Consider the following 13,764-nt stretch of genomic DNA (forward strand, 5'->3'; position numbering starts at 1 on the left):
GCTAGATAGAGGAGGTGAAATTTGAGGAAGGCTTTGAAGGATAGACCGAAGATTTTTAATGGAGATAAGAGGAAATAGGATGCCGTGTGAGCAGGGGTGTGGGGGTGGGAAGGTATATAAGAATTGGATTATGAAAGGCCTTGAAAACCAGACTATTGAATCTGAATTATATTCTGTAGGCAGCAAAGAATCATCAAGATTTTTGATTAGTAAGGTAACATGATCAGACCTATGCACTTGTAAAATAAAGCTAGTAGGGGGCAGCTAGGTGGTGTGATGGATAGAGCACCGGCCCTGGATTCAGGAGGACCTGAGTTCAAATCCAGCTTCAGACACATAACACATACTAGCAGTGTGACCCTGGGCAAGTCCCTTAACCCCGACTGCCCTCACCAAAAAGAAAAAAAAAAAGGCTAGTAAGGTGGCATAGGCTAGATTAGAGTAGGAAGGGAACAGAGCTATGGAGACTGGAACAGGAAGTGATTGTGGAGTTTAGGAAGGGATGGGCGTAATGCTATGGTACGTTACCCTTTATTTCCTTTGCATATGGGCTTTGTTACATTTATCTGTTGTCCTATACTAAGTTTGCCTTCCTTTTTGAGAGTTGATGATTAAATGGCAGTTTGCCAGTGTACTTGAATAAAACTAAACCAAGAGGCAAATGTGATTTCCTCTTCTCTCTGTCCCCTTCCCCCAAGGTTAAATCAACTTCCCAAATGGTCTCCTTGACACTTTTTTGGAGCAAAACAGTACATCTGAGGAGCGCTTGGGCCTTGGTTTTGTGACCATGAATTGACTAACTTGGACAGTATATGATTCTCATGGTATTGTTCCAAAGTTGCTGACGGTAGCCTTCAACCCGGGGCTCCGTAAAGATGTAGGGGTAAAGTTTTCCCATTGCATAACAGTATACCGTACCTATGGGTTCACTGAGGAACCAAACCTATTTATAAGTAATAGGTATTGCATTATACAAATTTAAAGTCAGTGGTTATTGTAACATGAGTCACTTTTACTATGACACTCACAGTATGTACTGCTTCAGTTCTGGGCTGGTCATGGATAGGAAGGGATAAGTCCATTGAGGGGTAAAGTGATAGTGTTGGGGAACGAGAAGGGAGAAGGAGGGATTTGTGCTAGTCTGGTCCTAGATCACCAGCCCCCTAGCCTGAAGGACTGAGAATTGGGATGACGGTATCTAAAGGTGAAGTGAATTCCTTTGTAGTATTTTTCAAGTTTGCAAGTTTATATATTGGACTTTCTTACATCCCAGAGTTCACATGTAGAGAGATTTTGGTTATGTATGTATAGCATTGAAAATGTGTTTGTACTTTGGGAAGGTTATTTGAATGAGGACTGAAAACTCCTATAGTTCACATTCTTCTAAGGATGACAGTTAATATATTAGGATCAAACAGGTTGTTTTATTCCAAACCAAAATTAAAAGTCTTAAAACCATCTCAGAAGATTTCAAGCATAGTTATAGTCAGTTTGGGAGACAGCTGAAGGAAACCCTTCTTGAATTCCCATGATTGTTGAAATGCCACATTATGTTATACTGAAAAAACTTGGGCTCATCTCTTTAGGAGCCTGCTCTCCTTTCTCTTGAAACCAGCAATCATATTGCTGTCTTTTCTCATTTAAGGTTCCTTTGTAGATTTTTTTTAAACTGAGCTATCTTTTCTACTCTGAAAGTCAGTATTGGTTACATTCATACCATAATGTACTAGATAAATGTGAGCCATTACATTCACCTCCCTCTGTGATCTTTGGACTCTGGGCAGACAAGTCAATGTGACATTTCAGCCAACGCTAGAATGGCTGTTTGGCTCATGCTCCTTGGAATAATCAGAATAAATAGTAATAAATACCATCTTGTGTGGTTACACTTAAAGCAATAAATAGCAACATTCCCACTAGTATTTTGAATAAATAAAAGCTTTGTTTCCACATTGTGCAAACCTTCCATTGTATTAACTATTCCTTTTTGTGAAGTAGAGGGGAAAGTATTTGAGAGCAGATTTATTCTCTTTGTTGCTTGCAAATCTTTTTAACAACAACAAAAAGCCTACCCTAATCGAGAAGTGCCTAAAACTTGGAAAAAGACCTTGCTACACTCACCTAAAAGTCAAGTATTGATTTATTAATATAGAAATTTTAGCTGAAAAATTGGTAGCTGTATATCTTTTAGGCCTAAACAGCATTTTAAAGATGGGCATATGTTGACACAGATCTACTCTCCTAAAGTCCCCTGAAGTCATGACCTATAAGGCAGAACACAAAGTTTACTAGCCTTGAATATCCAAAACAGAAACATGGGGAGATTAGCTTTAAAAAGGGGCATTTAGTCCAACCCCTTCCTATCACAAATCAGGAAATTGAGGTCCAGAGAGGGAAGGTAATTTGCCCAAGATCACAGAACACTGAAGTGACGGACCCAGGACTTTGAAAACAGGTCTTCTGGGTGCAACTCCAGTATTCTTGCCATTACACCAGGAATCATATCTCCTCTTTAATGTAAAGCCACTGGGAAACAGCTATGTTGATAGTTTTGGTCAACCTTAACCTGCTTCTTTTTCTTTCTTTCCTTAGCATTCTTATTTTTCTATTCCTATTTGACATTCTCCCTTTCTTTTAAGTGAATAAAATAGGCAGTCGTGAACTATATACTCTTTGATGTTCATTGTTCATCTTTCACTTGAAACAGTTTTTGTAAGTGATTCAGGCTTATAATTTAGTTTGCCAAAAAAAATGATTGTTTAGTCTCCCTACCCTCTTATCCTGTGAATTTGGCTAGCTGAAGAAGTCATCTAGTCCAAGACTCATTTAAACAGAGGAGAAAATTTAGGCCCACAGACATTCAGTGACTTACCTAAGGTTACACATGTAGTAAACAGCAGACTTGAGAGTCAAGCCCAAGGCCACCTAACTCCAAAGGCAGGACTCTTTCCTCACATTTTCACCCAAGGGGCCCGAAGTATTTTTACATGTTTTCAGCAGTTGAAGACTTAGAAGGCCTTGGACTAGCCTCATCCCTGCCTGACCTATTCCAGCACAACCCTGACAGTGAACTTGGAGCAGAGAAGGCTCTTGTTTCTTGGTGCTATCTATGGCCTTAGCCTTTGCCCTTATTTGCTATATTATAAACAATTCTCTCCACCCCCCACCCCCTAATTCCCCTCTCACCACTACTCCTATCCACTGGTCTAGAAAGGAGATTTTACACAGACCCGTAGGCTTTTCCCAGCTGGGTTTTTGCTAATCGGTGCACAGGCAACAATGCTTGTGAGGGACCATTAGGAGATGTCTGGAGGTCTTCAACAACTGACGGCAGAAGTGTAGCCAGAGACCAGGCGCTTGCGAAGGTGGTTGGCAAAGTCCACCTGCGTCTGGGACATAACTTGGTTGATGATGGCCTTTGGTAGCCAGCCCTGAATCATGAGACAAGTAGAAAGGTTCCTTTGAGCAAAATGATCTTAACAAGGACAGCCCCACAGCCCACTGAGCATAAGCCTCATAATCAGTATGTGGCATGTTGGAATTACAGATAGCCATCCTTCAGCTCCATCTGTGAACGCTACCCAAGACATCAGGGCAGTTTGTAATGCTGCTTCTATAGACCTCATGGCTGTTCTCCCACTAACCATGAACCTGAAGTGGAAAAATTTGTAAGGAGATAGCTAAAACCGAAAGGAACCAGCCTAAAGCTACAACTGCCTAAGAGGGAGGAGGGAGGAAGGGAACAAGCATTTATTGAGTGCCTACTGTGTGCCAAGCACTTCAGAAATATCTGATTTGATCCTTACAACAACCCTGGGAGGCAGGGCTATTATCCTATTTTATGGTTGTAGAAACTGAGGCAGACATAGGTTAGTGATTTGGCCAGGGTCACACAGCATGTCAGGCCCAACTTGAAGTCACTTACCTTGAGGTCAATGCTGAGCAGCCAGGTCAGCTTAGTCTGAGAGGGGTTTCCAATCACAGGATGGAGGACCATGCAGGTGGGGCCATGCTCAGCTCTGAGGGGATGAACAGAATCAAAGTCATAAGATGAGAACTCACAGTTCTAGTCTCTTAAATAGTGCTCAGTACCATTACTATGATAGATCATTGGAATCCTAATAACAATAGCTACTATTTATAGTAGTGCCTATAATGCCAGGCATTGTGTTAAGTGCTTTACAAATATCTCATCTGAGCCTCACAATTCTGTTGTTGGATTCCATCGTTTCAATCATGTCCACCTCTTCATGACCCCATTTGGGGTTTTCTTGGCACGTATACTGCTGTGGTTTGTCATTTCCTTTTCCAACTCATTTTATAGATGGTGAAACTAAGGCAAAGTGGGTGAAGTGATTTGCCCAGGGTCACACAACTATTAAGTGTCTGAGGTGGGATTTGAACTCAGTCTTCCTGACTCTCAGAAGTTGTTTTTAGCAGTTTATGCAGGTTACATCAGCACCTGCAACTCTACCACCTCCCAGCTCTTTGTTTTTCTTATGGTGGTCCTCACTTAGCTATAAATAGGTAAATGAGGCTGTTGTACTTCTAAAATGGGGCAGAACAAGTTTTGGCTACCACATGGGATACCTATAAAAGCACTGGACTTGGGGTTGGAGGATCTGGGTTTGAATTCTGGCTCTGGGACTTGCTATACCCATGTCAACTTGGGCAAATCACTTAACCCCTCTGGTTCTCAGTTTCCTCACATGTAAAATGAAGGACTTGTACTACATTTCCTCTAAGGGCTTTTCCAGCTCTAAATTTATGAACCTGTAGGTCTTGTCCTGGTCTCTTTCTGCCTTGGTTTCCCTCTTTGGAAAACAATGGAAAGAATCTTTGTGGGATTTTTTTTTGCAAAAGAGGTGTTGAAAGGCAAGGGAACTAACATGGCATCAGAACTTCTTAGCAATATTTACTCAACAGTTATTGCATGTCTCCAGGCCAAAGTATGTCCAAGAATATTTATAGAAGAAATGGCTCTTGGGAAGAGATCTTAGAAGCGAGGAGTAGTGAGATGGGTCTTTAAGCCTGAGGGCACTTACCTGATGATACCCTTCTGCTCAGGCATATCCTCGAAGTGGGTAGCCATGCCAGCCAGCACACAAGTAGAACCGCGACGCTTGGCACATCGAACACTCACAAAATCTCGAGGCCCTACAATGTTTCCTGGTGTCTCGGCGGCAATCTCGTGGGTGATAATTGTGTCCTTCCCAATCTTCTGCAGAACCTTCTCAGACACAAAAGAAAATTAGTCACTAGTTCGAAGGAGGGAAAAGAGGAAGGGCTCATTGGCTTAAACTTCAGAGACAGTTGTTACAGATCTCTTCATCATCTCCAACATTCCCCAAATTTGGCTTCCTATTGTGTATAAGCCTCGTGCTGAGAGAGATAGAAAGTATAGAGGAGATACAGTCCCAACCCCGAGGAGCTGGCTGTCTATTAGAAGATGACACATGTACAAATAATGAGTACTTCAAGGATGCATTAATATTCCCTCTGCTAATAAAGATTATAAACTTTCTATGCCTCGTTATATGGTCTTCAAGAACTGCTGTGGCTGAAATATTCACTTTGGTGGCGAACCACTCCATGCTTAATTAGGTTGGTGCTCAAACCACAGACACACGGTGCTTCCCCTGGCCCACACCCAAAGACCTACTAAGTAGGACCTACCCCAGCTCCTACTGGTGTATAGCCTCCAAGTAGCCAAGTTTATTTCCATGCCAAGATGAGGCATTGGAGAGTTTTAATGAAGGATACAAAATGATAATGCAAAATATCACATAAGTACCTTACAAAGGTTCAAAAAGTGAACTATGAGTTAAAGGGGAAGGTTCTTAGACACGAGAGTTTAGGGAAGGAGTTAGCATCTTTGCTGGGCTTTAAACGATAGACAGGAAGATCACCTCACCTTAATCTCCTTGACGTTAGGGTTCCAGTCACCCATGTCTTCCATTCGTTCCACTAATTCCTCATAAAGCCTCTCCATGGGCTGGTCCACCACCACTTCCAGCCGAAACACCTTGCCCACATCTGAGACAACCTTACTCAACACTTTGTCTCCATTTGACTGTTGGAGAAAGACAGGAGAGCTGGAGTAACATTTGGGAAGAAACACCTTCCACCCATGGGTTCGTAGCAGTGCCAGACAAGCAGTGTAGAGAAAAGGGATAGAGAATCAAGAGAATCAAAGACTATCAAAGAGTTGGAAGAGGCTTCAAAAGATCCTTCTGCCCAAATCCTCATCTCAACAGAAAATACTTTGTTATCTAGAGATAAGTTGTCATCCACTTGAAGATCTCCTTTACAAAGCAGTCATTCCAATTTTGGACAATTTTTAATTGTCAGAATTTTCCTTACATGGAGCCAAGATAAAACAGGAAGACAAAGATGAAGAAAGCAGTGATGTAGTATCCTAAAAGTCTTACTCTACTCTACCTTAATTAGACCACATTGAGGGTATTATATTCAGTTCTAGACAGCACATTTTAGAAAGAATAATGATAATTATTGATAATGATAAGCAATATAAGTATCTAATATGGTGCAGGGCCTGGAGACCATGCCCCATGATTAGCTGAAGTTCAGCCTGTTCCCAATCAAAGACTTAGGGTAGGACATGAAGAAAACAACATGGCGTGGTGTATAGAGTTTAGAGTCAGGAAGACCTGGGTTCAAATGCTGCCTCAGATACTAGCTATGTGACCCTGGGAAAGTCATTTGATTTCTCCAGCCCTCAATTTCTTTAACTCTAAAATGAGGGAGTTAGTATCATGACCTCTAAGATTATTAAAGCTCTGATCCTAAAGATTTTCTGAAGGGCTGTCCTATGGAAGAAGGATTAAATTTGTTCTGCTTGGCCCCAGAGAACAGAACAAATGGTAACGTATAAGAAGTTAGAGGCAGATGGGGTGTATGAGGCTTTCCCTCTTCAAAGGCTGAATGACCACTTAGGATGAGGGTGGGGAGTTGTAAAGGGGATGGTAGGCAGGGGCTGGGCTAGAAAGCCTTACAAACTCCTTCCAGCTGAGATTGTGTGACATTGAGGTGCATTCCTAATTCTGACTTCCCGGGTGATCTTCCTAGTCTTCCAGAGAGGAGGTAGGAAACTGCCTTCCCCCTTCTCCTAGGGTAGCAAAGAAGAATGAGATAACCAGGAAGCATGCAAATGGTGATAACATCAATGGCCTCCACAAGATGATGCTAATGGGATTGTTATCAGCAAGTACAGGCCTCTGAGAAGGCCAGAGTTTGACCTTGGAAGCTTGATCACAGAGTTCTTTGAGAGAGAAGCTCTGCATCACTAGAGGAGATGGTGATTTCTGCTTTCCAAAGTTATCTTCCCCCAAGCAACTAGTGGTGAGGAGTCTGATTTTATATTGCATAATTAACCAGAGTCTGGGAAAGTAATTGATGAAGTTAAAAACTTGACCAAAATTTGCAAAGGCATTCTGGCATAATAGAAATGGCAATTACAAGGGGAATTAAAATAATTGAGTCAAGGTTTGCCAAGCACCTTGCATAGATTATCTTTGATCCTGGTAATAGCCCTGTGAGGCAGGGGCTATTGGTGTTATTTCCTAGTTGGCTGCTAAGAAAATGGAAGTTTATTGGGGTTAACTGACTTGCTTATAGCCTGGTCACTCTGCTAGGAAGCAGTAGAGATGGGGTTCAAACTCAGGCCTCTCCCAACTCCAAGCTCAGCACTGTTGCCACCACACCATATTGCCCTCACAAAATTTTAGTCTTAGCTTGGGACTTCTGAGCTGTGCAACTGGACTCAGCCACTGAACGTCAAGTCTTCATTTGGAAAACTGAAGTATCACATGCACATCCAGATTGATATAACGAAAGGACTTTGTGAACCTTAAAGTGCTCTAGGAATGTGACCTATTATTATCCTCCTATCCCCAAATAATGCTTCCACTGGTAATCAAAAAGTTGAGTAATTTTCAGGGTTATGGGAAGTAGGAATAGCCTTTGGGCCCAGAGAAGGCCGATCCTAACCAGATTTACAGGGCCCTAGAGCTCTCGTTACTAATTCTGGCTCTACTCATCAAGGGAAACCAAGTGTTCTCCATCGGTAGAATTGGCAGGAGCACATAAACAGCATGACGTTACAGTAAAAACAACAACAACAATGCTATTTGTGGTCAGAAGACCTGGGTTCAAGTTCCCGCTCAGTAATTTACTGTATGATCTCAGGCAAAGTTGTTTTGACCTCTCTGGACCTCACTTTCCTCATCTGTAAACCAAGGATTTATTCATTCAGGAACAAAGCATTTATTAAGCCATGTGCTGACACTAAGGTACTAGAGATCCAAAGACCAAAAAAAAAAGTCCCAACTCTGCTACTAATTAGTTACATGACTTGACCTCTCTAGATGTCAGTTTCCTTATCTGTAAAATGACATTAGATCAGGAGTTCTTAATATTTTTTTGTGTCATGGGCTCCTCAGAATGCTTTTTAAAAATTCATAATTAAAGAAAATGTAAATTTGAGTGAGATCTTGTGAAAATATATCATTTTTTTCCCGTTCAAGTTTATGGACCCCCTGAAATCTCACCAAGAACTCCCCTAAAGGGATATTAAAAAGGGATCCAGGGACCCCAGGTTAAGGAGCTCTGGTCTAAATGATCTATAAGGTCCCTTCCAACTCTAGATCCTGGGGCCCACTATGAGACCTGCATTCCAAATCTCAGGTCTACCACTGGGACTTTCCAGTTACTTCCCTAAAAGTGACTTAGTCTAAACGCTCATTTTATAGATGAGAAAACTGAGACCCAGGGAAGCTTAGTTACTAGTCACGTGTCACACGGCTAGTAAATACCAGAGTTGGGAATCTAACCCAGGTTCTCTGAATCTAAATGCAGTGCTCTTTCTACACCAAGCTGCCTCTGTATATCTAAGGATCACAGAGCTACAAGCTTCTTGAGGTCAGGAACTACATTTTTGCTTTTTTTTTTTTTGTATCTCTAGGGCTTATCACGACTGACCCTTAGCAGGTGAATAATGATGCTTGTTGACTGACATGGATGATACGGTTAGTCGGTGCTCTAGGAGCACAGGGGAGGAGGTCATCTTTAATCAGGGAAGAGGTAGGTGAGGTTTCAACCAGGCTTTGAAGATTGCCCATTGGAAAAAACGACCAAAGGCTTTCTTGTGCACGTTCTTACCCGCTCAATCTCACTCTTCCAACCATCCTCATTGCTGAGGATGCCAAGGGCTTTCTGCATGGCCTCCTCCCCCTGTCGTAGATAAGTCATGTCCTGGTCGCTGTAGAGGCTTTCTTCCAGCCGAGAGCCTGGGGATTGTAGGCAAAGTGGTCCCTTGAAGAAGGTAGAACCCCAATGATCTCCCCCAGGTGCCCCGCCTCCAGTTCCCATTAGCTTTAATTGTTCATTCTCTGAAGTTTCAACCTCCTCCAAAGAGGCAGGTTCCAACTTTTTTTTTTGGGGGGGAGGGGTGGTGGTTTAGGCAATAGGGATTAAATGACTTGCCCAGGAGGGGTTAGGCAATTGGGATTAAATGATTTGCCCAGGGTCACACAGCTAGTAATGTTATGTGTCTGAGGCCGGATTTGAACTCGGGTTCTCCTGACTTCAGGGCTGGTGCTCTATCCACTGCGCCACCTAGCTGCCCCCAGATTCCAACTTTCAAGTAAGGATAGACAAACAACAACAAAATGTGAAGGATGCTGGGGCGAGGGGAGGGCTGACTAGTTCTAGGAAACCAGCTTGTCATCTTCCCTGGTCAGAAATCCCACAAGCACAAGAAAGGAGTGGAAGCCACCTGGAGTACTAGATTAAGTCTGGGGGGTCTTTTCCCTACAGCTGAAGCCCCAGCACTTACTAAGCAAGGAACTGCCGCGGCGAACCTGGCTGATCCATGCACTGGGTGTTGGGCCTCCTAGCGCCCTCTTGCTCAGTTCCTGGCTGATGGCCATGATGGTCTGCTGCCTTAGACCTTCAGAGAAGAGGAGAGAGAAGTAAGAATATTAAGGCTGAGACAGATCTCAGACATCAAGGTAGCTGATATTTACACAGGACTTTAAAGGTTTACAAAGTGCTTTATTTCATTGTCTCATCTACCCCTCAGAACAACTCTCTTAGCTAGGTGTTATATTATCCCTGTTTGACAGATAAGGAGACTGAGGCTCAGAGAGTTTAAGTGACTTGCTTAGGATCATACATAGCTGGTTGGTATATGGATTCATCCTTTGGTCTTCCTGACTCCTCCTCCAGTGTTCTCTCTTCACCTGGTTCAATCCCTTTCTTTTATTTTTTTATTTCTCCTTTTTTTTTTATTTTTAGGCATTTGGGGTTAAGTGACTTGCCCAGGGTCACACAGCTAGCATGAAGTGTTTGGTCTGAGGCCAAATTTGAACTCAGGTCCTCCTGACTTCAGGGCTGATGCTCTATCCATTGTGCCACCCAGCTGCCCCTCCCTTTCTTTTATGAATGGGGAATAGGAGGCCTAGGGAGGTGGGACACATCTTCAGGCTTCTACCTGGTCTCCTTTCCTAATCTCCACTATACCCCACTGACTAAGAAAGAACCAGCACAGACTACAACTTTCTTTTCTTTTTTTTTGAGGCAATTGAGGTTAAGTGACTTGCCCAGGGTCACAGCCAGTAAGCGTCTGAGGCCAGATTTGAAACAGACTACAATCTTGAGTAGCTTAACACTTGGCAGCAGAGCTGCCAGATGCTTTCTGGAGATTCCCATTTCAATCCTCAGATCTCTCTGGGCATGAAGCCCAATAGTTGGGATCAAGGGTCAAGTGAAAACCAAGACAAATTTAATCAGCGAGGGCCTGGAAAGCCAAGAGCTTCCCTCCAACTCTTCGGGAACAGAATCTGGATAATGAACTCAATGGGAGATTGACTCCTCGGATCTTGAGGTACCTTCCAGCCAGAGCAGCTCTATTTCAGTGACAGAAAAGCTACACAAACTGCCCGTGGCCACTTCTTCCACAAGATCTCTCTCTTGACTACCTGTCCAAGCTTCTCTGTGATTCCTGTTGCCTCACCTCTCATCCTCATCCCTGTCTCCCCATCTGCCCGAGATTACAAGCAGCCAGAGTGGCCTTGGTATCTTTACAGACCGAAGTTGTTGTTTAATGGTCATCCACAATGTCCTTGAAGCTTTGGGACCCAATCACCCCTGGAAACCAGAACCTGCAGTCAGAGAACCTGGCCCCAATCCTGAGACATTCAGGAAGCACACACAGAGGCTATATATTCTATTAGGCAGACAGAGGCTATATATTCTGTTAGGATGACCAGGCAATCCTTACTGCTTGTGCTTTTAGAGGGAGGTAAAAGAACATAAGGGCAGAGACAGAGAGGAAAACTGTCTAAAAGCAAGGGGGAAATGACTCAGGTTGCTCATTAGTTTAAAAATACAACCACACACACACCCAAACCCTGACATTGAAAGCTTGCAAAACACTTTGTATAGGTTATGTCATTAGCAGTTCACAGCAGCCCTGAAGTAGTCAACATGTCTCTCATCATTCCTGTTTTGCAGATGAGGAAACAAGAGATTAAAGGATTTGCCTATGGTTACACAGCTAGTAAGTGCCAGATGTAATATCTGAACACATCCAGCCTTCTTTCCTGCTTCCCCAAATGACTTTGATCTTTGCTAATACCTTTCTCCTACCTCTCCCTGACTTTATGGATTTTATAACATATCTCTTCTGGGGTGGGAAAGTTGAGCTAGAAGTGGTTCGAGAAAAGTGATGTCTCCCTCATTTCAGAAACCACATTGATGGAGCTACCACAATCTACCAGGTGACTTACTTGGGTATAACCCGAGGGCATCATCTGGGTCCATTCATGGCTCCCATATTACCTCCCACGTGGGTCAGGTCTGAGCCAGAGAGAGGCCAGCTGCTTCCGGCATGGAAACCCGTGCATGGAACCAAAGGTGGGCAGTTAAAGCTAACACTTCTACTCTCCACCATCGGCATCGTTTTTTGTTTTGGGGGGTTTTTTTTCCTACCTACTGCTCTCCTGATCCATCTGCTTCCTCATTCTCTTCCTCCTTTTTTCTTCCTCCTTTGCCTACACTTTAGGACTGACAGTTTGCCTCCCCCTTCAGATCCTCCTTGACCACCACCAGAAACATCCATATATTCGGGAAACGCCCTTCCTCCCTTCATAAAGAAGGAAAGGGGAGTTAGGGGAAAAGAAGTGAATTTGCAAGTTGGTTAGTGTTGCAGTCCTGGATCACTGACTCTCCCAGTCAAGTGCACTGACCAATTCACCCTAATGTCTAAGAACCCCAGGTCCCTCCTCAAAAAGGCCCCAGCCCAGAGTCCTCACCCTTCATATTCCGCAAATGTCTGTAGGAGCTCCCAGCGCACAGTTTAAAAGTAGCCAGAAGCATTGTTCCCTGGGGCAGCAGGGGCAGCCACTGCTTTCTTGGCCTGTCAAGGTTTGGCCTCCCCGACCAGCAGCTGCTCTTTGGGCCCCCGAGTTCTCCTTCTTAAATGCCTGCTGAAGGTTGCAGCACCATCAGGAGGAGATAAAGGGACCATCATTCACGGAGGGAAGGAAGGGGTCAAGGATAGAGAGGCATTGCTTCACTGAGATGCTTAGGCGGGGAGGGTGGAGGGAAAGGGGAGGAGGGACCCCTGCAGCTGCAGCTTTAGCTTGTGACTGTGGCCAGGGAAGTGGAAACTAAGAGGATGGGAACCAGGAGAAGCAACTCAGATCAAGTCTGGAGGTGTGAGTTAGTCGCCCCAGAACGGATCGTGTCTCCCAGCCCGAATGCTAGTGGCCTGCTGCCAGAGCTGGAAGAAACCTTCAAATAGAGAACGTCAGAACACAGAATGATAAAGCCGGAAGAGACCCACACGGACTCTGTATTCCAAACCCTTCATTTTACAGATGGGAAAACTGAGACACAGAGAAGGGAGGTGACTTGCCTAAGGTCAAAGCTAGTCAGTTATAGAGTCAGGACCGTCTGCTTTCTTGCCTTATTCCTAACTGCCACTCATGTGCTCTTTCTATTCCAGATTCTCTGCTGCCTCTGGAGATTTCATTCATTCACTTAATCAACACACACTTATTGAGTTCCTGCTATAGACAAGGCAGTGTGGGGCAGTGGAAAGCACATTGGCTCTGGAACCAGAGGACATGGCTTCAAATGTTGCTAAATATTTGGATGACTTTGGGAAAGACACTTATCTGTTTTTTTGGAGGGGGTGGAAGGGCCCCAATCAGGTTTAAGTGACTTGCCCAGGGTTGCACAGCTAATAAATGTTTAAATGTTTGAAGCTGGATTTGAACTCAGATCCTCCTGACTCTAAGGTCAGTGCTCTATCCACTGTGCCACCTAGCTGCCTGCACATTTATCTTTCCTGAGCCTCAGCTTTCTTAATTGCTGGGAAGTCGGACTAGATTGGCCACTAAGGTCCCACCCAGTGCTAGGTCTATATAGCCCCTGTGATCCCAAGGTCCTGTTTTAGACCTCCTCTTTGGTGGGAATTCATTCTTTTTTTTTATTAGGTTTTAAAAATTAATTTATTTTGATTTATCAACAATCACTTCCATATGCTTTTGAGTTTAAAATTTTTCTCTCCCTTCCTCTCCACCCTCCACAAGACGGCATACAATCTGATATAGACTATACATATGCATTCCTATTAAACATATTTTCACATTAGTGATGTTGTAAGAATTAGAATCAATAGGAGGAACCACCAGAAAGAGCAAACAAAACTCAACAGAAGAAAAAAAAATAGCAAAT

General features: G+C 43.6%; 1 protein-coding gene across 1 annotated transcript; it reads right to left on the reverse strand.

Moving 5' to 3' along the window:
- Positions 1–3,230: 3,230 nt before the first annotated feature.
- On the reverse strand, positions 3,231–12,495 carry STAR (steroidogenic acute regulatory protein). The gene is made up of 7 exons (XM_020985263.2): positions 12,336–12,495; positions 9,857–9,970; positions 9,181–9,308; positions 5,915–6,073; positions 5,046–5,230; positions 3,926–4,019; positions 3,231–3,431 (listed from the first exon to the last, which is right to left on the reverse strand). The coding sequence occupies exons 1-7, from the start codon at positions 12,397–12,399 to the stop codon at positions 3,318–3,320; spliced, it is 858 nt and encodes a 285-aa protein (XP_020840922.1). The 5' UTR covers positions 12,400–12,495; the 3' UTR covers positions 3,231–3,317.
- Positions 12,496–13,764: the final 1,269 nt, after the last annotated feature.

Source organism: Phascolarctos cinereus, unplaced genomic scaffold, assembly GCF_003287225.1.
Source record: "Phascolarctos cinereus isolate Bilbo 61053 unplaced genomic scaffold, phaCin_HiC Scaffold_2;HRSCAF=192, whole genome shotgun sequence".
Lineage (NCBI taxonomy): Eukaryota > Metazoa > Chordata > Mammalia > Diprotodontia > Phascolarctidae > Phascolarctos > Phascolarctos cinereus.